The sequence below is a fragment of the Hylobates moloch genome, unplaced genomic scaffold (genome assembly GCF_009828535.3).
Source record: "Hylobates moloch isolate HMO894 unplaced genomic scaffold, HMol_V3 SCAFFOLD_1, whole genome shotgun sequence".
NCBI lineage: Eukaryota > Metazoa > Chordata > Mammalia > Primates > Hylobatidae > Hylobates > Hylobates moloch.
Window position 1 is genome coordinate 114166211 of NW_026652276.1, and position 27129 is coordinate 114193339.

General features: G+C 47.4%; 2 protein-coding genes across 2 annotated transcripts; both read right to left on the reverse strand.

The window, feature by feature from the left end:
• Positions 1-538: 538 nt before the first annotated feature.
• On the reverse strand, positions 539-2447 carry NUPR2 (nuclear protein 2, transcriptional regulator). Its single transcript, XM_032758013.2, has 2 exons — positions 1929-2447; positions 539-755 (listed from the first exon to the last, which is right to left on the reverse strand). The coding sequence occupies exon 1, from the start codon at positions 2352-2354 to the stop codon at positions 1935-1937; it is 420 nt and encodes a 139-aa protein (XP_032613904.1). The 5' UTR covers positions 2355-2447; the 3' UTR covers positions 539-755; positions 1929-1934.
• Positions 2448-7202: 4755 nt separating this feature from the next.
• LOC131383462 (uncharacterized) lies at positions 7203-22242 on the reverse strand. The gene is made up of 3 exons (XM_058438567.1): positions 22206-22242; positions 21860-22139; positions 7203-7722 (listed from the first exon to the last, which is right to left on the reverse strand). The coding sequence occupies exons 1-3, from the start codon at positions 22240-22242 to the stop codon at positions 7560-7562; spliced, it is 480 nt and encodes a 159-aa protein (XP_058294550.1). The 3' UTR covers positions 7203-7559.
• Positions 22243-27129: the final 4887 nt, after the last annotated feature.

A 27129-nucleotide genomic window follows, 5' to 3' on the forward strand; every position in this document is an offset into this window, starting at 1 on the left:
TTATTTGAGGTTGGCATGCTGTGCAATATACATTATAATATGCAAATATTAACCTTTAGAGTAGTCTATGACATTTACGTAGAAATCCTTTTTTTTTTTTTTTTTTTTTGAGATGTAGTCTTGTTCTGTTGCCCAGGCTGTAGCACAGTGGCACGATCTCGGCTCACTGCAACCTTGACCTCCAAGGTTCAAGCAATTCTCCTGACTCAGGCTCCCGAGTAGCTGGGATACAGGCACCCACCACCACGTCTGGCTAATTTTTGTATTTTTAGTAGAGATGGGGTTTTGCCATGTTTGCCAAGTTGGTCTTGAACCCCTGACCTCAGGTGATCTGCCCGCCTCGGCCTCCCAAAGTGCTGGGATTACAGGAGTGAGCTACAGTGCCCGGCCGAATTTAGGTAGAAATCTTACACATATTCCTATCTTTGGTCCCTCTCCGCTTATCTTCGTGACCTTTTCTTTACAGATAAGAACAAATCATTTGTGGACTTGAAAAGAGTTACCATAGTAACTGAAAAGAAACCCGGGAGAGTTAAAATGCCATTCTTGCTGCTCTCTTTTAATTAATAAACCCTAAAAAGGATAATCCACTTGGGCACTACTTAATTAACAATCAATTAGTAAGGAAAAGATATCGAAGCAGTAAACTTAAGTGACAGCGAAAAGTTCTGTTGACCAAACATGGATTCTCTCCTCCTCAGAACCAAGTTACAGTTGGAGTTACAGTAAATACTTCGAACAGGTCCTTCGGTATCCTGTAGGAAATCAGACAAAAACACAGGTCAGTTACTTTTTTTGTTTTTCTTTTTTTGACACAGGGTCTCACTCTGTCGCCCAGGCTGGAGTGAAGTGGGGAGATCATGGCTCACTGCAGCCTAGACCTCCTGGATTCAAGCGATCCTGCCGCCTCAGCCACGCAAGTAGCGGGGACTACAAGCACGCGCCACCATGCCTAGCTTATTTTTTGTATTTTTGTAGCGACGTGGTTTCACCACGTTGACCAGGCTAGTCTAGAACTCCTGAGCTAAAGTGATACGTCTGCCTGGGCCTCTCAAAGTGCTGGAATTACAGGTCTGAGCCACTGGGCCCAGCCCAATTACTTTCTTCAGTCTAAGTATGAGCGCCGGAAGAAAAGCTCTTACCTGCATCTATTTTTTTTAGAGACAAGGTCTCCCTCTGTCACCCAGGCTGGAGAGCAGTGGCGCAATCTTGGTTCACTGTAACCTCAACCTCCCGGGCTCGATCGCACATATATATATAAAATTTGTGTGTGTGTGTGTGTGTGTGTGTGTGTGTGTGTGTGTGTGACGGAGTCTCGCTCTGTCGCCAGGCTGGAGTGCAGTGGCACGATCTCGGCTAACTGCAACCTCCACCTCCCGGGTTCAAGCCATTCCCCCTGCTTCAGCCTCCCAAGTAGCTGGGACTACAGGCGCGCACCACAGTGACCGGCTAATTTTATATATATATACACACACACACACACACACACATATAAGTATACATATAAATATATATACATATAAATATATACATATAAATATATATACATATAAAATATATATTTTAGTAGAGACAGGGTTTCACCATGTTGGCCAGGACGGTTTCGATCTCCTGACCTCGTGATCCGCCCGCCTCGGCCTCCCAAAGTGCTGGGATTACAGGCGTGAGCCACTGCACCCAGCCATCGATTGCTTATATTTTTAAAAAGATGTTTTCTTCGTTTCCTAGCCCCTTCTACCCACCTATGAAGTTCCACAGGCTTTAATGCTATTGCAACGGCCATAAGAGGCCAAGCTGGCGGGTACAGTTCCCTAACGCAGTTCCCTCAGAGGTAGCCGACTCTGCCCAGGGCGAGCAGCGCCGCACGGTGGGGGGACGCTCCCAGGGTCCCCGGGGCCCTGGTTGGGGGAGGTGTTGGGCGCACGTACTCAGGCTCAGGTGAGGCGAGTGCGCAGCCTGGTTTGCAGCTGGCGCTGGCGGCGCTTGCGCTGGCCATTGAGGAGCTTCTGCGCGACCTTGCGCTCGCGCCCGCCAGGCGCAGGCCGGTTGGTGCACAGCGCCTGCTCGCGCCGAGTCCGGCCCTTGCTGCGCCCGGCCCCGCAGGCCGGGAAGTCGCGCAGGTAGTAGTAGTCCAGGCAGTCGTAAAGCTCCTCCTCGTAGCTTATGTGTGGCGGCGGCCGGGCCAGAGCCTGCAGACGTGGAAGCGCCCGCTCTGCGGCCGCTTCCATCCTGCCCAGGCTTGTGGCCACCGGCGGCCACCTGCCCGCGTCTGGGCGCTCCTGGAAGACCCAGCAGCCCCGCCTCGAGTTCCGATGGGCTCCGCGTGAAGGTGGGGGGACCTTCGACGACGTCATAGTGGCGGTACATTGCCTGGAGCAGGACTGTTTTCTTGGAGTGCAGCCTAGTAACCGGGATCTCCCCGCCAGGTCCTGTATGTTGCTAGAGAAGGGTAGCTGACAAACTCCAACTCAGCACAGTGTTTATGTTGGTCAAAAATAGGGAACTATGTTCAGGCGCGGCGGAGGTGGGAGGATCCCTTCAGGCCAGGCAGTCAAGAGCAGCCTGGGCAACATGGCGCGACCGCATGTCTGAAGTCCCACCTCAGCTTCCCAGCTACTTGAACTCCAAGGTTCATGGCTCCAATGAGCTATGTTCCCACTACAGCACCCAGCCTGCGAGACTGAGGTAAACCCTGTCTAAAAAAGAAAAAAGAAAACTATCCAAGTGTGCAACAGGGAGGGACTGCTTAAAGAAAACATGAGGCTGACTGGGCCCTGTAATCCCAGCATTTTGGGAGGCCGAGGCGGGAGGGTGGATGGCTTGGGCAACATGACGAAACCCCGTCCCTACAAAAGTTACAAAAATTAGCCGGGCGCGGTGCACCCCTGGCCTAATCTTTGTAGTTTTTGTAGAGACGGGGGTCTCGCTATGTTGCCCAGGCCGGTTTTGTCCTGGGTTCAAGTGATCTTCACCTTGGCCTTTAGAGTTGTTGGGATTACAGCTGTGAGCCACCGCACTCTTCCTGGGTTAGGCTATTTAATAACATAAGAAAGTGTGGTGGCTCACGCCTCACTTTGGGAGGCCAAGGCGGGTGGATCACCTGAGGTCAGGAGTTCGAGACCATCCTGGCCCATGTGGTGAAACCTGGTCTCTACAAAAACCGCAAAAATTAGCTGTGTGTGGTGGCACAAGCCTGTAATCCCAGCTACTCAGGAAGCTGAGACAGGAGAATTGCTTGAACCTGGGAGGTGGAGGTTGCAGTGAGCTGAGGTCACACCACTGCATCCCAGCCTGGGCGACAGATCGAGACTCCAGAGTTTGAGACCAGCCTGGGCAATGTAGTGAAACCTTGTTTCTACAAAATAGACAAAAAAAGCCAGGTGTACCTGTGTCCACCTGTGGCTCCAGCTACTTAGGAGGCTGAGGCAGGAGGATCACTTGGGGCCAGCAACTCAAGGCTGCAGTGAGCTATGATCATCCCACTGCTCTCCATCCTGAGCAATAAAATGAGACCATGTCTCTAGCTAGCTAGCTAGATAATTGATACATAGTTTTCTGTCGGAAATTTTTTCCTAGATTTGAGCCTGTTTTTCTAAAGTAGCATTCAACACATCAGCATTTTACAGTGTTATTACTTGTTAATATGATTGTTTTTCTGAAATACAGTGTCCTTTACAAAAGCAGTTTTGTCTTTCAAAGCACATAGATAGGTCCTCGAGTGAATTTGTCTGATGTTGGTGACCTTGGTACCATTTTCTCCAGTAGATTGGAAAAGTCAGTCAATAATTTCAGGTCACTGTTGGCCTTAAAGAAGGGCCCAAAGGCAGTAAGCAAGAGTGCTGGTGTCCAGTCGCCTTCTAGAAGCATTTTCACCTTCCCTTAATGTTTCTCTTTATGAACATAGAAGTACTGTATGTAGAATTGACCCAGTGCTGCCCTGGTAACTTTGTGTATTAGGCCAGATTTACATTTTTTACCTTTATGAGAGACACCCTGGTAGGCTAGTGGAGTTACACACGAAGTCTGATCTCAGCTGCACTGTCCAGAGATGCAACACAGTCCAATCAAATAACATTCTCTGAGCCTGTTTCTTTAGCTGTTAAATAAGAATAATAATTATACCCATCTAAAAAGATAGCTTATTGTATTTGAGTGGTCTTTTATTTTCTATGAAACTGTCTTTAACACGGTAATTATTTTCATTGCCATACCACATTTGTGTTTTTTTTTGTTTTTGTTTGAGATGGAGTCTCTTTTTGTTTTTGTTTTTTGAGTTGGAGTCTTGCTGTTGTTGCCCAGGCTGGAGTGCAGTGGCATGATCTCAGCTCACTGCAACCTCCGCCTCTTAGGTTCAAGTGATTCTCCTGCCTCAGCCTCCCGAGAAGCTGGGATTATAGGCGCCCACCACCACACCTGGATAATTATTATTTTTTATTTTTATTTTTTAGTAGAGATGGGGTTTCATCATGTTGCCCATGTTGGTCTCAAACTTCTGACCTCAAGTGATCCACCCACCCTGACCTCCCAAAGTGCTAGGATTGAGGCACTGAGCCCAGCCTCTTTTTACATAAGAATTTCTTGGTTGAGCATGGTGGCTCACGCCTGTAATCCCAGCACTTTGGCAGGCCGAGGTGGGAGAATCACCTGAGGTCGGGAAGCATTTATTATGTATTTATATGCCCGATATTATTTGAAGCACTTTACTATCTTATCAAATCTTCAGGATAGATCTTCAGTTCTCGTGACTACAAGAGGATACTAAGGCTCAGACAGGAGAAGAGACATGGCCAGCCTGTGTCCCCAGAGCCTGTGATCTTACCACTAGGTTACAGTGCTTCTAGGGAGCACATGTTGTGAGGTTTTTGCTTTAAAATGAGCCAATAAAAAACAAAGGCAAAAAAGGCATAAGCTATTAAAAAGTGGGAGAAACACTAAGAGAACCTTAAGCATATAATTAAAAATATTATGGGAAAGGTTATTGAATTCATTAGCGAATTTACTCTAATTCTAGATTTTCATTGAGGGATATGTTATATTACTCATGATGAAGAAAAAAATGTTCAAGTATATTAACCTAAATACCATCAATATGGTTTATCATGTTTAAATGTTCACTTAAAGCAATTCAGTTAAAATTCCACATATCATACAACATTATAGCTTGCTAGTAGATTGCAAAGTAAATAGTCATCCAAATGAAAACACCAAAGCACATGATGTTTTCCACTGGCTGTTGCTATTTTTAGGTGAGCATTTGATATATACCAACAGATAGATAATAACATATTGCTAATTTCTTTCATCATCATGTAAAGGTGGGTTCAGGATAGAATGGTATAAGGGCAAAGAAGAATTTGAAATCTAACATCAACTCAGTGATGCATCAAGATAAAAGTGGAGGCCAAGCGCGGTGGCTCACACCTGTAATCCCAGCACTTTGGGAGGCCAAGGTGGGTGTATCATGAGGTCAGGAGTTCGAGACCAGCCTGGCCAACATAGTGAAACCCCGTCTTTACTAAAAACTACAAAAAAATTTAGCTGGGCATGGTGGTGGGCACCTGTAATCCCAGCTACTCAGGAGGCTGAGGCAGGAGAATGAGTTGAACCCAGGAGGCGAAAGTTGCAGTGAGCCGAGATCGCACCATTGCACTGCAGCCTGGGCAACAGTGCGAGACTGTCTCAAAAAAAAAAAAAAAGATAAAAGTAGAGACAATAGGGGCATCTTGGTGAATACCAAATTTAACAAAGCAGATTAAGAGAAACAGTATAAAAAATTCAGTTAAATCCCTAAGATCCAGGGCTTTGCAATAAATATGTAAGTAAATCCCCAATATCCAGGCCTGGCTAATTTTTATGTATTTAGTAGAGACAGTGTTTCACTAAGCTGGCCAGGCTGGTCTTTAACTCCTGACCTCAAGTGACCCACCAGCCTCCGCCTCCCAAAGTGCTGGGATTACAGGGTTCATAAGGGTGATTTTTCTTTGTCCTATGAGCATTAAGAAGCCTTTAAAGAGGCCGGGCGCGGTGGCTCAAGCCGAGGCGGGCGGATCATGAGGTCAGGAGATCGAGACCATCCTGGCTAACACGGTGAAACCCTGTCTCTACTAAAAATACAAAAAATTAGCCGGGCTTTGTGGCTGGCGCCTGTAGTCCCAGCTACTCGGGAGGCTGAGGCAGGAGAATGGCGTGAACCCGGGAGGCGGAGCTTGCAGTGAGCCAAGATCGCTCCACTGCACTCCAGCCTAGGCAACAGAGCAAGACTCTGTCTAAAAAAAAAAAAAGAAGCCTTTAAAGAACAGAAGCATGACAGTGACCTACCTGCCTTACATTTCGGAATGAATACTTTATTTAGCTGGGTGTAGAGAACATAGCACTGGATGTGGGCAGTGCAGTTAGAAGTCACTGGTGGAGACGCAAAAGTGTTACAAGTAAGGAGCTATTCAGGAGGTAAACTGCACTGGGCTTGATAATAGATTTGCTCGTGGGGTGACAGGAAGTGTTGAATGCTACTCCTCTTTGGTTTCTGATTTACCTAACAGATCCCATCTAGTGAGTCAGATAAGACAGGAAAAGAGGCTGGGTGCAGTGGCGCATGCCTGTAATCCCAGTACTTCAGGAGGCCGAGGCGGGCAGATGACCTGAGGTCAGGAGTTTGAGACCAGCCTGGCCAACATGGTGAAACCCCGTCTCTACTAAAAATACAAAAGTTAGCCTGGCATGGTAGTGGGTGCCTGTAATCCCAGCTACTTGGGAGGCTGAGGCAGGAGAATCACTTGAACCTGGGCGGCAGAGGTTGCAGTGAGCCAAGATCAAGCCACTGCACACCAGCCAGAAAATGACATGGTGCATGACTGGGGGACTGGGACTGCAGAGGGAGGTGCCCAGCTGCAGAGCAGGAAGGAGGGAGGGAGAGAGGGGCTCTGACCCAGGATCCACCAAGAGACTCTGAACCTTTCCAGGGAAACACTAAGGCCACACTTTTTTTTTTTTTTTTTGAGACGGAGTCTTGCTCTGTCACCCAGGCTGGAGTGCAGTGGCGCGATCTCGGCTCACTGCAAGCTCCGCCTCCCGGGTTCATGCCATTCTCCTGCCTCAGCCTCCCGAGTAGCTGGGACTACAGGCGCCCACCACCACGCCCGGCTAATTTTTTGTATTTTTAGTAGAGACGGGGTTTCACCGTGGTCTCGATCTCCTGACCTCGTGATCCACCTGCCTCAGCCTCCCAAAGTGCTGGGATTACAAGCGTGAGCCACTGCGCCCGGCCAAAGGCCACACTTTGAACCATGACACAAAGCCGCTGGACACTTGGACCCTGTCCCACAGGCCACCTTCTTTAGTGAGTGATGGTCGTCATTCCCCTGATCAAGCTAAAAACATGTCTTATCCATATTTGTTTGCCATAAATATTTCTATGACTGAATGAATGTATCAAATTCAGCTCTAAGGGATGAAAGAAAAAGCCTAGTGCTCATGTTCCATAGCCAGGGTCTAGCACTTCATCCAAAACAGTCACTCTTTAGAAATTCTTTATCATTTCATAAAGTGAATAAATGCTATCCCTACATTTCTGACACCGCGTTCTCAACACCACACATTTTGGCTAGCTCATTGATTCCTTCTTCTCTGATGACTGTGCTGTCAACATCAAAACACAATGCATCTGCTGAGTAGAACAGCTTCCTCAGCTCTGAGTGGGAGACCATCCTTGGAAGAATTTTCCTTCTACAAGAAAAAAGATAAATGTATTTAAAGACATCAAATAAAATTATGAAAAGATCCCACCTTGTCTACTGAGCCAATGTAACTTGTGTCAAAGTCAGTGCAGGCCACATAAGAGTGTACTCACAGATTCATTCATTTCTTTTTCCTTTTATTTCTTTTTTTTTTACATCCAACACTACACCAATTTCTTTTTTCTTTTGATGGAGTCTTACTTTGCTGCCCAGGCTGGAGAGCAGTGGTACGATCTTGGCTTACTGCAACCTCTACCTCCAACATTTCACACAGCCAACAGGGCGTGATGGCTCATGCCTGTAATCCCAGCACTTTGGGAGGCTGAGGTGGATGGATAACCTGAGGTCAGGAGTTTGAGACCAGCCTGGCCAACATGGTGAAACCCTGTCTCTACTAAAACAAACAAACAAAAAAAATTAGCCAGGCGTGGTGGTGTGTGTCTGTAATCCCAGCTACCCAGAAAGCTGAGGCAGGAGAATAGCTGGAACACAGGAGGCAGAGGCTACAGTGAGCTGAGATCGTGCCACTTCACTCCAGCCTGGGTGATAGAGCAAGACTCCATCTCAAAAATATATATATATATTTGATGTTGAACCAATATTCAATTATTTTTGACCTAATTGTAGCAAGAAAGCAAGCAATAAAGTGGAGAAGTGCATAAGGCTCTATGGGCACACAGGAAAAATGTTTAGCCTTATCTATGAAACAGAACTTCAGCCTGGGCACAGTGGCTCATGCCTGTAATCCTAGCACTTTGGGAGGCTAAAGCAGGAGAATTGCTTGAGGCCAGGAGTTCGAGACCAGCCTGGGCAACACAGATACCAAGTCTCTACTAAAAATATAATACAAAAAATTAGCTGGACATGGTGGTACATGCCTGTAATCCCAGCTACTCAGGAGGCTGAGGCAGAAGAATCACTTGAACCCGGGAGGTGGAGGCTGCAGTGAGCTGAGATCTTGCCCCTGTACTCCAGCCTGGGTGACAGAGCAAGACCCTGATTCTAACTAAAAGAATAGAAAAGAAAAGAAAAGAAGAAAAGAAAAGAAAGAGAAGAGAAGAGAAAAGGAAAAGAAAAGAAAAGAAAAGAAAAGAAAAGAAGGCCTCAAGGAGGCACAGGTATTTGAGTTGAATCTGACGGGTAAGTGGCCCTCTGAGTGGGTTGTCAAAGGGCAGGGCATCGATTTGGCATGTGCTGGGAGGAGAGGAAGGGAGGTAGAGACAAGGAGAGAGGCTTGTGATGGCAGAGGGAGAAGCGTGAGCAAAGACAAGGAGGAGGAAGCAGATGACCTGCTGGAAGCTACCCCGTGGCTTGGCCCAGGGGCCTAGCAGTGCATCAGGAGTTCAGACTAAGTAGGTCCTAGGGCCAGGCTAAGGAGTTTAGACTTTAACTTGCAGATACTGGGAAAGGCTTTAAGCCTTAGAAGAAAGGTCAGAGCTAACTATAACAGCTTAACATACACAACGTTGCCAATGTAGAGGTGCTAGTTGAAGACATGGTCTGATTAAAGTCCAGGGGGACGCCAGGCACAGAGGCTCACACGTGTAATCCCAGCACCCTGGGAGGCTGAGGAGGGAGGATCAATGGAGGCCAGGAGTTCAAGACTAGCCTGGCCAACATGGCAAAACCCCAACTCTACTAAAATACAAACATTAGCCAGGTAGGGTGGTGTACACCTGCAGTCCCAGCTACTTGGGCAACTGAGACAGGAAGAGTTGCTTGAACCTGGGAGGCAGAGACTGCAGTGACTCAAGATCATGCCACTGCACTCCAGCATGGGTGACAAAGTGAGACCCTGTCTCAAGAAAATAAAAAGTAATAAAAATAAAGTCCATGGAGAATAGAGAGAGGGAGAAGAGAAGAGCGCTAAGGACAGAGCCTGCAGGACCACCACCTTTACGTCTTGACTTGAGCCTGGGAAGGAGAAGGAAAATGGTGAAGGTACAGGAAGAAACTCTGGGAGGCACACTGCTACACAAGCTGCAGAGGACAGGGATTCAAAATGAATTTTGTGTGTGTGTGTGTGTGTGTGTGTGTGTGACAAGTTCCACTCTGTCACCATCATAGCTGGAGTGTGGTGGTGCCATCATAGCTCACTGCAGCCTCAAACTCCTGGGCTCAAGTGATCCTTCCATCTTGGCCTCTAGAGTAGCTGGGGCTACAGGTGTGAGCCACCATGCCTGGCTGATTTTTACATTTTAAACAGCTGAAAAAAAAAATCAATAGAAGAATAGTATTTTTTGACATGTAAAAATTAATGAAATTCAAATTTCAGGCTGGCTGCAGTGGTGCAGCGGCTCATGCTTGTAATCCTAGTACTTTGGGAGGCTGAGGCTGGAGGTTTACTTGAAGCCAGGAGTTCAAAACACCAATCTGGGCAATATAGCAAGACACTATCTCTACAAAAGTATTTTTAAAATTAGCCAGGTGTGGTGGCATGTGCCTATAGATCTAGCTACTCAGGAGGGTGAGGCAGAAGGATTGCTTGAGCACAGGAGTTTGAGGCTGCAGTGAGCTACAACCATGACAGTGCACCGCAGCCTGGGTGACACAGTGAGACCCTGTCTCAAAAGTAATAATTATAATAAATAAAAATGAAATGCAAATTTCAGTGTCTATTAATAATTTTTTTTTTTTGAGAAGGAGTCTCACTCTGTCACCCAGGCTGGAGTACAGCGGCACAATCTTGACTCATTGCAACCTCTGCCTCCCAGGTTTAAGCAATTCTCCTGCCTCAGCCTCCTGAGTAGCTGGGATTACAGGTACCCACCACCACGCTCAGCTAATTTTTGTATTTTTAGTAGAGATGGGGTTTCACCATGTTCGCCAGGCTGGTCTCCAACTCCTAACCTCAATTGATCCACCCTCCTGGGCCTCCCAAAGTGCTGGGATTACAGGTGTGAGCCACTGCATCCCACCAGAGCCACCACACCCAGCCAATTAACATAATGTCTTTATTACACAATTTATGCCCTTCATGATCTGCCTCCTATGCCTATGTATTTTACCAACCTCATTCCCCACAAATATACAAAAACACACACACATTTTTACACACACACATTACTCACACACACACACACACATTTTTTTTTCTGAGTTAGGGCCTCACTCTGTCATCAAGGCTGGAGTGCAGTGGCATAATCTCAACTCACTGCAACATCTGCCTCCCTGGCTCAAGCGATCCTCCCACTTCAGCCTCCTGAGCAGTCGGGACTACAGGCATGCACCACGATGCCCGGCTAATTTTTGTATTTTTAGTAGAGATGGTGTTTTGCCATACTGCCCAGGCTGGTCTTGAACTTTTGAGCTAAGATGGTCCATGCTCCTCGGCCTCCCAAAGTGCTGGGACTATAGGCGTGAGCAACTGTGTCTGGCCACACACACAATTCATGGCTCAAGGAATACTAAGAACCTGTTTCTTTCTTTTTTTTTTTTTGAGATGGAGTCTTGCTCTCTCACCTAGGCTGGAGTGTAGAGCAGTGGTGCCATCTTGGCTCACCGCAACCTCCCTGTCCCAGGTTTAAGCAATTCTCCTCCCTCAGCATCTTGAGTAGCTGGGGACTACAGGTGTGTGCCATCACGTCCTGCTAATTTTTGTATTTTTAGTAGAGACGGGGTTTTACTGTGTTAGCCAGGCTGGTCTGCAACTTCTGACCTCAGGTGTTCCACCCGCCTCGGCCTCCCGAAGTGCTGGGATTACTGGAGTGAGCCACCACGCCCAGTCGGACCTGATTCTTAGGCATGTCATATGTGGGTTTTTTGTTTTTTTTTTGTTTGTTTTTTTGAGATGGAGTCTTGCTCTGTTACCCAGGCTGGAGTACAGTGGTGTGATCTCGGCTCACTGCAGCCTCTGCCTCTTGGGTTCAAGCAATTCTCCTGCCTCAGCCTCCTGAGTACCTGGGATTACAGGCAGCCGCCACCACACCCAGCTAATTTTTGTATTTTTAGTAGAGATGGGGTTTTACCATGTTGGTCAGGCTGGTCTCAAACTCCTGACCTCAGGCGATCCGCCCACCTTGGCCTCCCAAAGTGCTGCGATTATACACATGAGCCACTGCACCTGGCCTATGTCAGGTTTTTATTCGTCTACACCCTTTCAAATACTGCTCCTCTTCCTGGAATCACCATATGCCCCATGTGGTGAGGAAAGTCCTATTTCTTCATGGTGCAGATCAAGTAACCTCCCCTATACCACATTATTTCCTCCCCATCAACCCAGAAAATCAGTCAATCATTCTGGTTCTTCTAGAATGTGAGCTCCTCCAGGGCAGAGCCCTTGACTAAAAGAATTATCTTCTATCTCTGCACCCAGCACCGAATAGGTGTTAGTTAAATGTTTCATGAATTAAATATTTTATGAACTAAACAGAGTTGAACCTAAGCAGTTATTAAGAACTCAACAAGGGACCTGGTGCAGTGGCTCATGCTTGTAATCCCAGCAGTTTGGGAGGCTGAGGCAGGAGGATCACTTGAGGTCAGGAATTCAAGACCAGTCTGGCCAACATGGTGAAACCCCATGTCTACTAAAAATACAAAAATTAGCCGGGCGTGGTGGCAGGCACCCATAATCCCAGCTACTTGGGAGGCTGAGGCAGGAGAATCGCTTGAACTTGGGAGGTGGAGGTTGCAGTGAGCCGAGATAACGTCACTGCACTGCAATTCAGCACGGGTGAAAGAGCGAGACTCTGTCTCAAAAAAAAAAAGAACTCAGAACTCAACAAGGGCTGGCATGGTGGCTCATGCCTGTAATCCCAGCTTTTTGGGAGGCCAAGACAGGTGGATTGCTTAAGGCTAGGAGTTCAAGACCAGCCTGGCCAACGTGGTGAAACCCTGTCTCTTCAAAAAACAGATAAAAAATAAAAAGAAAAACTAAAAAGAAACCACTCATTTGGCTTTGGACCAGCGGGAATCAAGCTAATAGATACTACATGCCCAGGCAGGCTTGCTGTAAAGGTCTTGAAGTCAGCAGGTCTATTAGCAGATAAGCAGTGCTTACTATAGCGTAATTCCACTAAGTATGGAGAATGAACCATAGGTGAATGAAGAGGAAGCCAGAAACCAGACAAATGGTGTAAGAGAAGCTAAAATGAAGTAAGTGGGACAAGCTAAAACACTTTTTAAGAAGGTGTATGAGAAGTCCCAGCATGGTGGCTCACGCCTATAATCCCAGCACTTTGGGAGGCCAAGGCGGGCGGATCACCCATGATCAGGAGTTCAAGACCAGCCTGACCAACATGCAGAAACCCCGTCTCTACTAAAAATGCAAAATTAGCTGGGCTTGGTAGCACATGCCTGTAATCCCAATTACTTGGGAGGCCGAAGCAGGAGAATCGCTTGAACCCAGGAACTGGAGTTTGTGGTGAGCCAAGATCATGCCATTGCACTCCAGCCCGGGCAACAAGAGGGAAACTCCATCTTAAAAAAAAAAAGAAGGTGCATGAGGCAACACAACATAACTAAGAATGAGCAATCCTCCTGAGAATGACTGATGGGCACCAGAACCTCAAAGCCAGTCCCCAGGGACCCTGACACAAGACCGGAGAGACGAATGCATGGGCACCATCTTCAAGAGGCTTCCAGTGTTGTTGAGATGATCAGACAAATAATTACTGGCCATCCAGGTACTTTGGCAGGGTGCAGTGGTTCACACCTGTAATCCTAGCACTTTGGGAGGTTGAGGTGGGTGGATCACCTGAGGTGAGGAGTTCGAGACCAGTGTGGCCAAGATGACAAAACCCCAGCTCTATTAAACGTACAAAAATTAGCCGGGCGCCTGTAATCCCAGCTACTCAGGAGGCTGAGGCAGGAGAATCACTTGAACCTGGGAGGTGGAGGTTGCAGTGAGCCAAGATTGCACCAGTGCACTCCAGTCTGGGCAACAAGAGCAAGGATCCATCTCAAAAAAAAAAAAAAAGACAAACTAGGTACTTGAACCTCTTTCCAACTGCTGACACTAGCAATAGCTTCAATGAGATTGGCCGGGTGCAGTGGCTCACACTTGTAATAATCCCAGCACTTTGGGAGGGTGAGACAGCAAGATTGCTTGAGCCCAGGAGTTTGAGACTGGCCTGGGGAACATAGCGAGATTCCTTCTCTTAAAAAAAAAAAAAAAATTGGTGGGGCATGGTGGTGCACACCTGTGGTCACAGATACTCAAGAGCCTGAGGTGGCAGGATGGCTTGAGCCCAGGAGTTCAAGGGTGCAGTGAGCCAAGATCAGGCCACAGCACTATAGCCTGGGTGACAGATTGAGACCCTGTCTCAAAAAAAAAGCAAGACCATCAGCCTTGAGTTTGAAAGGAAATGTACATTTCCTCCACTAAAAGTGAGAACTGATTTACACATCACTAGCTGAACACTAGGCCTGATTTACAGCTCAGAATTGTTGACACCTGCCTCCTGAAAAAAACAGAGTATTTTTGGCTTTTTTTTAGAGAAAAGGTCTCATTCTGTCATCCACACTGGAGTGCAAATGGTGCAATCATAGCTCCCTGTTTCAACCTCCTGGGCTGAAGGGATCCTTCTGCCTCAGCCTCCCGAGTAGCTGAGACTACAGGCATGCACTATCACACCCAGCCAAGTTATTATTATTATTTTCGTAGAGATGAGGTCTCACTATATTACCCAGGCTGGTCTTGAATTCCTGGCCTCAAATGATCCTCCCATCTCAGCCTCCCAAAGTGCTGGGATTATAAGCGTGAGCCACCGTGCTGGCCAAAATAGAATATTAGAGACACATTTTACATTGAATTTACTTGGAAAGCTGATTCTTTTTCCACACCCTCCCTAGGAGAGTGAGCTGGATTTTAGGACCTTAACTCTGCCCATGCAATGGTCAGGCCAGGGGAGATGGCTTCACCCGTTGGGTTACAAGAGTATCAACTCCCTCCCTGTTTGATTGGGCAGCAGAGCAAACTCAGCCACAGCTCCTTTTAGCTCTTCCCATCCTGCTCTGCAAAATGCTGTACCTCCTTGTACAGTTCTGATTTCCTCCTTTTTTATTTTTAATTTTTTTTGAGACAGGGTCCCAGTCTGTCACCCAGGCTGGAGTGCAGTGATGTGATCTCGGCTCACTGCAACCTCTGCCTCCTAAGTTCAAGCAATTCTCCTGCCTCCCGAGTAGCTGGGATTACAGGCGCCTGCCACTGCGCCTGGCTAATTCTTTTGTATTTAGCCAGAGATGGGGTTTCACTATGTTGGCCAGGCTGGTCTCAAACTCCTGACCTCAAGTGATCCACCTGCCAAAGTGCTGGGATAACAGGTGTGAGCCACAACACCTGGCCAATTCCTCCTCTTTTCATTGTCTCCACCAAGAGTGACTCACAATACATACATTATTTAATACATTTAATTATTTAATACATTTAACACAATACATACATTATTTAAAATTCTCTTGGCTATAGGGGAAAAAAATCTGTTAAGTTCAGTTGCTTCAAAGTAAATTGTGTACATCAGAATTCCACACACAGAAAAATCATTGCTGGAGAATAGACTGGATTCTTCATATTTGCCTCTAACAGGGAGGGAGAGGGCAGGGCCAGGGGTAAAAGACATCCTGATGGGAAGGTCTATTATCAGATTCTCAGACACAGTGGCTCCCAGGCCCCAACCGAACCACTGCCTTCTGCAGCTCAGAACAGAACTTCTGCCTGGCTGGCCCCAGCTAGTTCATCTGGGGCAAACAAAGGACCAACTGATTAAAAAAAAAAAAAAAAAAAAAAAAAAAAAGCCACCGCTGACAAGTTCTTGCCCCTAGTTCCAAAGTACAAAAACAAGTTTTCCTGCAGGGCCAGCCTTCGAAGGCCTGATTTTGGATAAGAGGAAAAAAGTTCCTTGCTCAAACAAATGCTTTCCCAACTTCTTAATCTCTGTATCTTTCAAGAGGCTTCTAAGATCACCTTGCTTCCTTCACCTTTTGTTAGGACTGACCCCTTACCTTCACCTGTGTAAGAAAAAATAAAAGCTGGTACAGAGGTTGTGAGGTTCACACATAGTTGCGAGAACCAAGCTTACTTGCTTTGGTAGTAGGGATAAATTTGTTCAGGTCCCCAGACATTGAAAGAGTACACAGTACATTCTGAAAAGGTTCTGAATCAGAGGAGAGTTAAAGAGGCTCCCTGTAACAAGGGCTGGGGTCCCCAGCCCATGCAATTATACTATATTTTATTTTAACTTTTATTTTGAGATGGAGTCTTGCTCTGTCACCCAGGCTGGAGTGCAGTGGTAACGATCTCGGCTCACTGCAATCTCTGCCTCCCGGGTTCAAGCAATTCTCATGCCTCAGCCTCCTGAATACCTGGGATCAGAAGCGTGCACCACCACACCTGGCTAATTTTTGTACTTTTAGTAGAGACAGGGTTTCGCCATGTTGGCTAGGCTGGTCTCGAACTCCTGACCTCAGGTGATCTGCCCACCTCAGCCTCCCAAAATGCTGGGATAACAGGTATGAGCCACCACGCCTGGCCTTATGCTATATTTTATAATTAAAAAAAAAAAGCCAGCAGAGTCATGAAAAAGAATGAAATCACATCCTTTGCTGCAACACAAATGTAACTGGAGGCCGTTATCCTAAGTGAATTAGCACAGGAACAGAAAACCAAATACCACATGTTCTCACTTATAAGTGGGAGCTAAACGCTGGGTACATACACATGGATACAAAGATGAGAAAAACACACACTGATGGCCAGGTGCAGTGGCTCACACCTGTAATCCCAGCACTTTGGGAGGCCGAGGTGGGCAAATCACCTGAGATCAGGAGTTCAAGACCAGCCTGGACAACATGGCGAAACCCTGTCTCTACTAAAATTACAAAAATTAGCGGGGCATGGTGGCGGGTGCCTGTAATCCCAGCTACTCAGGAGGCTGAGGCAGGAGAATCACTTGAACCTGGGAGGCAGAGGTTGCAGTCAGCCGAGATCACACCATTGCACTCCAGCCTGGGTGACAGAGCAAGACTCCATGTGAAAAACAAACAAACAAACAAACAAACAAAAACCCAGATACTGAGGACTACAAGAAGGCAGCGGAAGGATGGCCAGGATTGCGAAACTACCTAGTGAGTACTGTGCTCAAACCCTGGGTGATGGGATCAATCGTACCCCAAACCTCAGCATCATGTGATATACCCATGTAACAAACCTGCATACGTACTCCTCAAAGCTAAAATAAAAGTTGAAATGATATGTAATATAACCAGCTATTCTGAGAAGCTGGGATCTTCTGCATGCCATATAGTTGACATTAATTTTTAAAATTCATGAGGAGGAGTAAACTGCTGGCCGGGTATGGTGGCTCACGCCTGTAATCCCACCACTTTGGAAGGCCAAGGCCTGTGGATCACCTGAGGTTGGGAGTTCAAGTCCAATCTGGCCAGCATGGCAAAACCCTGTCTCTACTAAACATACAAAAATTAGCCAGGTGTGGTGGCCCACACCTGTAATCCCAGCTACTCAGGAGGCTGAGACAGGAGAATCACTTGAACCCAGGAGGTGGAGGTTGCAGTAAGCCAAGATTGCACCACTGCACTCCAGCCTGGGTGACAGAGCAAGGCTCTATCTCAAAAAAGAGTAAACTGCTAGCAGATAGACAAACGTGTAACAGTCCAATGCATAAAAAAATTACAATGACAGCAAAAAAAAAAAAAAAAACCAAAACCAAAAAAAGAGAAATCAGACTCATATTTCTCCAGTGTTAGATTTCTAGGAGACCACACTCTTCTCTTCTGTTCCGTCCCTAGATAAAAATGCAGCACAAAGTTCTGACTACACATTTCTTCAAGAAAGACCAGTGGATTCTGCAAGAGCAAGAGCCTAGAAAGACAGAATGAGGAAACGAACATCAAAGTCCAGACATAAAGCAGGAAAGAGGGAGACTGTCTGGCTTCACTCTCTCCTGCTGAGACTGGCACAAAAATGGGTTAGAGGCAAAATTTCCTAAGACTGCTTCCTCTGGCAAATGCTTTACTCCTACTCCCTTCAAGCACTGCAGAGTCAACATACTCTTTTCTGTGGCTTCAATTCTGTAAGGTTCAGGTCTGACAGGAAATCATGTATACCTGACTAGCAGGGTACAAAGTCAAGGGAGAGGGAGAGGGAAAGAGAATCTCTTGAGAGAACTAAATGCATAGACAAAGAAGCAGACTTGGACAGGTGCGGTGGCTGATACCTCTAATCCCAGCACTTTGGGAGGCCAAGGCAGGTGGATCACTGGAGGTCAGGAGTTCAAGACCAGCCTGGGCAACATGGTGAGACCCTATCTCTACTAAAATTACAAAAATTAGCAAGGTGGTAGTGGCCTGTGCCTGTAATCCCAGCTATTTGGGAAGCTGAGGTAGCAGAATCGCTTGAACCCAGCAGGCAGAGGTTGCAGTGAGCCAAGATCACGCCATTGCACTCCAGCCTGGGCAACAGACAGAGACTCTGTCTAAAAAAACAAAAACTCCAGCCTGGGAGAACCTGTTGCAGCCACCTTGGAAAATAGAATCTGCCACAGAGGGCAAGTAAAAAGAACGTCGGAGTTTAAGGTTTCAGAAATCTAGCCCTCCAAAAGGATCACCAGAGCTGTACTTGTGGTGGCGTAAGGGGAGTTGAAGCAAAGGTCATCAGAGCTGAGGAAGACGTGGGATGGTGAGTCAGGTGAATTGCATGCTCATTCACGTGGATGCTGACATCCTCAGGAAAGCAGAAGGATTTCAGAGAACAGAGGGCAAAGCATGATTTCATTCATTATTTTTTTTAGACAGGGTCTTTCTTTGTCACCCAGGCTAGAGTGCAGCGGCGCGATCATAGCTCACTGTAGACTTGAATTCCTGGGCTAAAGCAATCCTTCTGCCTCAGCCTCCTGAATAGCTAAGACTACACTGTGTGCCACCACACCTGGCTAATTTTGTATTTTTATTTTTTGTAGAGATGGAGTCTTGCTATGTTGCCCAGGCTGGTTTGTAACTCCTAACCTCCATTGATCCTCCTACACTGACCTTCCAAAGCATTGGGATTACAGGCATGGGCCACTGAGCTCCACCACAAAACACTTTTTTTTTGTTTGTTTTTTGAGACGGAGTTTCACTCTTGTTGCCCAGGCTGGAGTGCAATGGCGCGATCTTGGCTCACCGCAAACTCCACCTACTGGGTTCAAGCGATTCTCCTGCCTCAGCCCCCCTCAGCCCCCTGAGTAGTTGAGATTACAGGCATGCGCCACCATGCCTAATTTTGCATTTTTAGTAGAGATGGGGGTTTCTCCATGTTGGTCAGGCTGGTCTCGAACTCCTGACCTCAGGTGATCCACCCACCTCGGCCTCCCAAAGTGCTGGGATTACAGGCGTGAGCCCAGCCCACAAAACACTCTTTTAAAAGCTTTTGTCTATTTTTCTGGAGTGGTGAAATAAATAATCTATGTGGTGAGGACTTCCTTTTTATTTGGAAAAAGATATTTGTTGTAGGCTTATTGTTTGTGCAAAGATGCTAATAGCTAACATTTTTTGAGTGTCCATTCATTCACTCATTCAAAATATATATACTGGGGCCAGGCGTGATGGCTCATGCGAGTAATCCCAGCACTTTGGGAGGCAGAGGCAGGTGGATCACTTGAGGTCAGGAGTTCGAGACCAGCCTGGCCAACATGGTAAAACCCTGTCTCTACTAAAAATACAAAAATTAGCCAGGTGTGGTGGTGCATGCCTGTAATCCCAGCTACTTGGGAGGCTGAGGCAGGAGAATCGCTTGAACCCAGGAAGTGGAGGTTGCAGTGAGCCGAGATTGCACCACTGCACTCCGGCCTGGGCAACAAGAGTGAAACTCTGTCTCAAAAAAACTTAAATATATAAAGGGAAGCCACACAGAGGGGTGGAGAGGGAATACTAGCATCAGATGCACCTGGGTGATAACTGAAGCTCTACCTTTTACAGTAATTGGGCAAATTACTCAACCCTCTGAGATTGACTTTTCTTTTTTTTTTTTTTTTTTGAGACAGAGTCTCTCTCTGTCGCCCAGGCTGGAGTGCAGTGGCGCAATCTCGGCTCACTGCAAGCTCCGCCTCCCGTGTTCACGCCATTCTCCTGCCTCAGCCTCTCTGAGTAGCTGGGACTACAGGCGCCCGCCACCACGCCTGGCTAATTTTTTGTATTTTTAGTAGAGACGGGGTTGCACCGTGGTCTCCATCTCCCGACCTCGTGATCCACCCGCCTCGGCCTCCCAAAGTGCTGGTATTACAAGCGTGAGCCACCGCGCCTGGCCTTGAGATTGACTTTTCTATGTGAGGTAGCTGTTCCTGTGGATGGCTTAAGGAGAGTGGAAGCAAAGGTCATCAGAGTTGATGTATGACTCAACTCAGAGTTGAGGATGAAAAGTGGGGATAAGAGCACCTGCCTGTTGCCTGGTACAGATCATATGATGTTGATTTACTTATTTGTGGAGTCAGGGTCTCGCTCTGTTGCCCAGGCTAGGGTGCAGTGGCACGATCATGGCTCACTGCAGCCTTGAACTCCTGGGCTCAGCCTTGAACTGCTGGGTGTGGCTGCACACACCTGTACTCCCAGCTACTCAGGAGGCTGAGGCAGGAGAATCGCTTGAACCCAGGAGGCGGAGGTTGCAGTGGGCAGAGATCACACCACTGCACTCGGCCTGGAGACAAAGCAAGTCTCCATCTCAGGGGGAAAAAGAAATTTAAATTAAAAAGTTCTAGTATCTAAAATGAGCAAAATCGCTGGGCACAGTGATCACACTTGTAATCCCAGCACTTCGGGATGTCGAGGCAGGTGGACCTTCTGAAGTCAGGAGTTTGAGACAAGCCTGTAGTGAGCCGAGATTGCACCACTGCACTCCAGCCTGGGAGACAGAGTGAGACTCCATTTCAAAAAAAGAATTAGCCAAGCATGGTAGCATGCGCCTGTAATCCTAGCTACTGGAGAGGCTGACAGGGAAGGATTCCTTGAGCCCGGAGGTCAAGGCTGCAGTGAGCCATGATTTCACCACCTCACTCCAGCCTGGGCAACAGAGCAAGACCCTGTCTCAAAAAAGAAACACACACACACACACTCAAAAACAAAAAACAAAACAGAACAGCATCATTTCCTTATCATTAGTTTGAAGGAAGTGAATTGCCTGTAAAAGTTTCCATTTTCAAAAAAGGCATTAATATACAGTGTAATCCCAGCACTTTGGGAGGCTGAAATGGATTGCCTGAGCCCAGGAGGTGCAGCTTCGACCTCCTGGGCTCAAGCGATCCTCCCACCTCAGCCCCGCAAGTAGCGGGGACTACATGCGCGTGCCACCATGCCCAGCTAATTTTTTGTATTTTTGTAGAGACAGGGTTTCACTATGTTGCCCAAGCTAGTCTGGAACACCTGAGCTCAAGCGATCCACCGCCTCGGCCTCCCCGAGTGTGGGATTACGGGCGGGCGTGAGCAACTGGGCCTGGCCCAATTACATTCTTCAGTCTGCGCATGAGTGCTGGAAGAAAAGCTCTCACTTGCGTATAATTTTTTAGAGACAGAGTCTCCCCCTGTCACACAGGCTGGAGTGCAATGCTGCAATCTTGGCTGACTGTAACCTCAACCTCCCGTGCTTGATCGCTTATATAATCTCGGCTCACAGTAATCTCAACATCCCGGGCTCGATCGCATACACACACACACACACACACACACACACACACACACACACACACACACACTCACACACATTTGTTTAGACAAAGTCTCTGTCTGTCGCCCAGGCTGGAGTGCAGTGGCGCGATCTCGGCTCACTGCAACCTCTGCCTCCCGCGTTAAAACAATTCTCTGCCTCAGCCTCCCAAGTAACTGGGATTACAGGCGCCTGCCACCACGCCCGGCTAATTTTTGTATTTTTAGTAGAGACTGGGTTTCACCATGCTGGCCAGGCTGGTCTTGAACTCCTGACCTCGTGATCCACCTGCCTCGGCCTCCCAAAGTGCTGGGATTACAGGCGTGGGCCAACGCGCCCGGCCGATCGCTTATATTTTTGAAAAGATGTTTTCTTCGTTTCCTAGCCCCTTTTACACCGCTACAAAGTTTCAAAGGCTTAATGCGATTACAACCGGCGGTCAGAAGTAGAGCTAGGGGGTGCAGCTCCCTAATGCGGGGCAGCCTCAGAGGGGGCCTACCCTGCCCAGGAAGAGCCGCGCCAGGTGGCGGGGGACGCTCCCGGGGGTCCTCGGGCCCTGGCTGTGGGAGGTGTTGTGGGACGCAGGTACCCAGGATCAGGTGAGGCCAGTGCGCGGCAGGGGCTGCAGCTGCCGCTGGCCACTGAGGAGCTTCTCCGCGACCGTGCGATCGTGCCTGCCAGGAGAACGCCAGTTGGCGCGCAGAGCCTGCTCGCGCCGCGTCTGGCCCTTGCTGCGCCCGGCACCGCAGGCCAGGAAGTCGTAAAGCTCCTCCTCGTAGCTTATGGGCGGCGGCAGCCGGGCCAAAGTCTGCGGACACAAAAAGGCCAGCTCAGCAGCCAGTTACATCCCACCCGGCAGCCTGTAGCCAGCCGTCCGCGCATGCGCGCTCCTGGAAGCCCAGCAGCTCCGCCGCGAGTTCCGATTGGCTCCGCGTGAGGGGGGGGGCCCTCTGACGTCACAAGGGCGCGCCTTCGGTGACGTCAGAGGGGTGGGCCTTTGGCAAAGTCACCAGGGTAGTACGGTGCCTGGAGCTGGCCCGACTTCTCCTCAGAGTGGACCCTGGTAACCGCGACCTCCCCGCCAGGTCTTGTGTGTTGCTGGCTGGAGAAGGGTAGTTGACGAACTCAGACCCAGCGCAGTGTTTATGTCGGTCAAAAATAGAAAAATATGTCCGGGCGCGACCGAGGCGGGAGGACCCTTCAGGCCAAGAGCAGCCTAGCAACACGGCGCGACCCCATCTCTGTAGTCCTACCTCAGCCCCCCAGCTACTTGAACCCTAAGGTTCAAGGCTCCAATGAGCTATGATCCCACCACAGCATTCCAGCCTGCGAGACTGAGGTAAACCCTGCCTAAAAAAGTAAAAAAAACTATCCAACTGTGCAACAGGGAGGGACTGCTAAATAAAACACGAGACTGGCTGGGCCCTGTAATCCCAGCACTTTGGGAGGCCGAGGCGGGAGGATGGATGGCTTGGGCTCAGGAGTTCTAGACCAGCCTGGGCAACATGACAAAACCCCGTCTCTACAAAAGATACAAAAATTAGCTGGGCGCGGTGCTCACCTGGCCTAATTTTTATGATTTTTGTAGAGACGGGGGTCTCACTATGTTGCCCAGGCCGGTTTCGAACTCCTGGATTCAAGCGAGCTTCTCACCTTGGCCATCAGAGTTGTCAGGATTACAGGCGTGAGGGACCATGCCCCGCCTGGGTTAGGCTATTTAATAACATAAGAAAGTGCTCGGCCAGTCTTGGTAGCTCACGCCTGTAATCCCAGCACTTTGGGAGGCCGCGGTAGGTGGATCACCTGAGGTCAAGAGTTCAAGACCAGCCTGACCATGGTGAAACCCAGTTTCTACAAAAAGTACAAAAATTAGCCGGGTGTGGTGGCGCATGCCTGTAGTCCCAGCTACTCCTTGAACCCAGGAGGCGGAGGTTACAGTGAGCCAAGATTGCACCACTGCACCCCAGCCTGGGCAAGACAGCGAGACCCCAAAGTTTGACACCAGTCTGGGCAATGTAGTGAAACCCTGTCTCTACAAAACAAAAAACCCAGGTGTAACTGTCCACCTGTGGCCCTGGCTGCTTAGGAAGCTGAGGCAGGAGGATCACTTGAGGCCAGGAGCTCTGGTCATCCCACTGCTCTCCATCCTGAGCAATAGAATGAAAGCATGTCTCTAGATAGCTAGCTAGCTAGTTAGATAATTGATAGGTAGTTTTCTATCAATTTTTTTTCCTAGATTTGAACATGTTTTTCTAAAGTAGCATTCAACACATCAGCATTTTACAGTGTTATTAGTTGTTAATATGATTTTTTTTTTTGAAATACAGTATCCTTTACAAAAGCAGTTTTGTCTTTCAAAGCACGTACATAGGTCCTCAAGTGAATTTGTCTGATGTTGGCGACCTTGATACCATTTCGTCCACTTGATTGGAAAAGTCAGTCAATAATTTCAGGTCACTGTTGGTCTTAGAGAGCCCAAAGGCAACAAGCAAATGTGCTGGTGTCCAGTCGCTTTCTAGTAGCATTTTCACTTTCCCTTAAGGTGTCCCTTGATGAACATAGAAGTACTGTATGTAGAATTGACCCAGTGCTGCCCTGGCAACTTTGTATATTAGGCCAAATTTACATTTCTTACCTTTATGAGAGGCACCCTGGTAGGCTAGTGGAGTTACACACGAAGTCTGATCTCAGCTGCACTGTCCAGAGACATGTAACACAGTCCAATCAAATAACATTCTCTGAGCCCGTTTGTTTAGCTGTAAAATAAGAATAACAATTATGCCCATCTAAAAAGACAGTTTATTGTATTTGAGTGGTCTTTTATTTTCTACGAAACTGTGTTTAACACAGTAATTATTTTCATTTCCATACCACATTTGTGTTTTGTTTTTGTTTTTGTTTTTTTAAATGGAGTCTGTTTTTGTTTTTGTTTTTTTTTGAGATGGAGTCTTGCTGTTGTCACCCAGGCTGGAGCGCAGTGGCATGATCTCTGCTCACTGCAACCTCTGCCTCCCAGGTTCAAGCGATTCTCCTGGCTCAGCCTCCTGAGAAGCTGGGATTACAGGTGCCCACCACCACACCAGGCTAATTTTTTTTTTATGTATATATTCTTAGTAGAGATGGTGTTACATCATGTTGCCCAGGCTTATCTCAAACTACTGATGTCAAGTGATCCACCCGCCTCCGCTTCCCAAAGTGCTGGGATTACAGGCGTGAGCCACTGCACCTGGCCTGTTTTTAAATAAAGATTTCTTGTCCAGGCGCAGTGGCTCACGCCTGTAATCCCAGCACTTTGGGAGGCTGAGGTGGGTGGATCACCTGAGGTCGGGAGTTCAAGACCAGCCTGACCAACATGGAGAAACCCTGTCTCTACTAAAAATACAAAATTAGCCGGGTGTGGTGGTGCATGCCTGTTATCCCAGCTACTCGGGAGGTTGAGGCAGGAGAATTGCTTGAACCCGGGAAGCAGAGGTTGCGGTGAGCCGAGATCGCACCATTGCACTCCAGCCTGGGCAACAAGAGCAAAACTCCGTCTCAAAATAAAAAAAAGATTTCTTAAAATGATATTTTCAGTATTTTATTGATGATATGTGAGCCGCAATCTTAATAGGATGTTACCCGACACTTTTCAGGACTAGAAGATGACAGTGGCAGCTGATTTGATCCAGATGTCTCTAATTCTTTTTTCTTTTTTTTGGTGGGGGGAGACAGAGTCTTGCTCTGTCACCCAGGCTGGAGTGCAGTGGCATGATCTCAGCTCACTGCAACCTCCACCTCCCAGGTTCAAGCGATTCTTCTGCATCAGGCTTCTGAGTAGCTGGGATTATAGGCACGTGCCACCACGCCAGGCTAATTTTTGTATTTTCGATACAGACAGCGTTTCACCATGTTGTCCAGGCTGGTCTCGAACTCCTGACCTCAGGTGATCTACCTGCCTCGGCCTCCCAAAGTGTTGGGATTACAGGCGTGAGCCACTGTGCCTGGCCCAGATGTCTCTAATTTTAACATGAGATGTATTGCAGGATCATAGCAGAGTGAGTTGCTGGTGTATCCAGGAGGAAGTGAGCATAGAACTCTCACGACAGCTGTCCTGAGTAGTGTGTGTGCGCTGTGCTTGAGTATCTCACTGCTCATTTATACACAGGCTGTCTGGTGACTGAGTCAACAGTATCTGTTTCGTAAATAATGTAGCCCTCTTTGTTTGTTTGTTTGTTTCTTTCTTTCTTTGTTTTCTTCCTTTCTTCCTTTCATCTCTCTCTTTCTCTCTCTCTCTCTCTCTCTCGCTTTCTCTCTCTCTTTCTTTCTTTCTTACAGGGTTTTGCTCTGTTACCCAGGCTGAAGTGCAGTGGTACAATCTCGGCTCACCGCAACTTCAGCCTCGTGGGTTCAAGCGATTCTCCTGCCTCAGCCTCCCAAGTAGCTGGGATTACACGTTTCACCATGCTTGGCTAATTTTTGTTTTCTTTCTGTTTTTGAGATGGAGTTTCACTCTTGTTGCCCAGGCTGGAGTGCAATGGCACGATCTCAGCTCACCACAACCTTTGCCTTTCAGGTTCAAGTGATTCTTCTCTGCCTCTGCCTCTGCCTCAGCCTCCCAAGTAGCAGGGATTACAGGCATGCACCACCACACCCGGCTAATGTTGTATTTTTAGTAGAGACAAGATTTCTTTATGTTGGTCAGGCTGGTCTCAAACTCCTGACCTCGGGTGATCTACCTGCCTCGGCCTCTCAAAGTGCTGGGATTACAGGTGTGAGCCACGGCTCCTGGCCTAATTTTTGTATTTTTAGTAGAGATGGGGTTTCACCATTTTGGCAAGGCTGGTCTCGAATTCCTAACCGTAAGTGATTGGCCTGCCTCGGCCTCCCAAAGTGTTGGAATTACAGGCATGAACCACCATGCCTGGCCAGCCCTATTTCTTTAAGCCTCCACATTTTGCACTTGTTAAAAGTATTTGAATATAGAATTACTCAGCTTCCCTTGTTGATGTGTGCTTGAATTTTGTATAATCTTAAATATTTTTTCCAATCTAAGCTTTATTTTATCCTGTTTCTTCTATATTTGTATAACTTTAGGTGGTTATCTTCATTGAAAGTTTTTTCTCAAAAGCCTTAAAATAGAACATAGTTCTTGGCAGCAATTTGAAAGTTATTTGAGGAGAAGGGGAGACTTATAATGATGATTCAAATGAAGCAAAGTAAAATGTAATAAAACAAGACAGAGGAAAAAGCAGTATTCACTTGAGCACATCCCAAAAGAATAAAATTTCAAATGTAACTAGAAAAAGTATGCTGAAGTTCACAATACAGAAAGAATTATTAATACTCAAAATAGCTTTACAGCCCTGCTCAGCTTTTGAATGTTGGGAATTGACCTGGAGGTGGCTGTAACTCTAAGATGGTTCCTTCAGTAATGACCATTTTTTTCTTTTTCAAGATGATGATGATTCTCCACCTTCTAAGAGACCAAAGACCAACGAGCCACCACAGCCACCGGTCCCGGAACCCGCCAATGCTGGGGAACAGAAAGTGAGGGAGTTCAACTCTGGTAAGTTCTCAGCGAAATCCACAACCTTTTTCTTCATCTTCTGAACTCTCAATGTGACTGATGAAAGTTACAACTTGCTCTGCAGGGGGAAACGCTTTAGCATGTATTACTACATTTTAATCACATCTTTGTAAAGCCAGGAGCATTTTGAAAGTCACATTACAGACAGTGTTTAAACATAGTTTGTATTTACCAAAGCATAGGATACTGTATCATCTCATATT

Coding starts and splice junctions, on each gene's coding strand:
- NUPR2 (XM_032758013.2), bottom strand. CDS start 2,354: ATGACGTCGTCGAAGGTCCCCCCACCTTCACGCGGAGCCCATCGGAAC.
- LOC131383462 (XM_058438567.1), bottom strand. CDS start 22,242: ATGCGCGGACGGCTGGCTACAGGCTGCCGGGTGGGAT. Junction 22,140..22,205: donor TACAGGCTGCCGGGTGGGAT/GTAACTGGCTGC, acceptor GCCGCCCATAAG/CTACGAGGAGGAGCTTTACG. Junction 7,723..21,859: donor CGCGGCTCTTCCTGGGCAGG/GTAGGCCCCCTC, acceptor TTTTTCTTGTAG/AAGGAAAATTCTTCCAAGGA.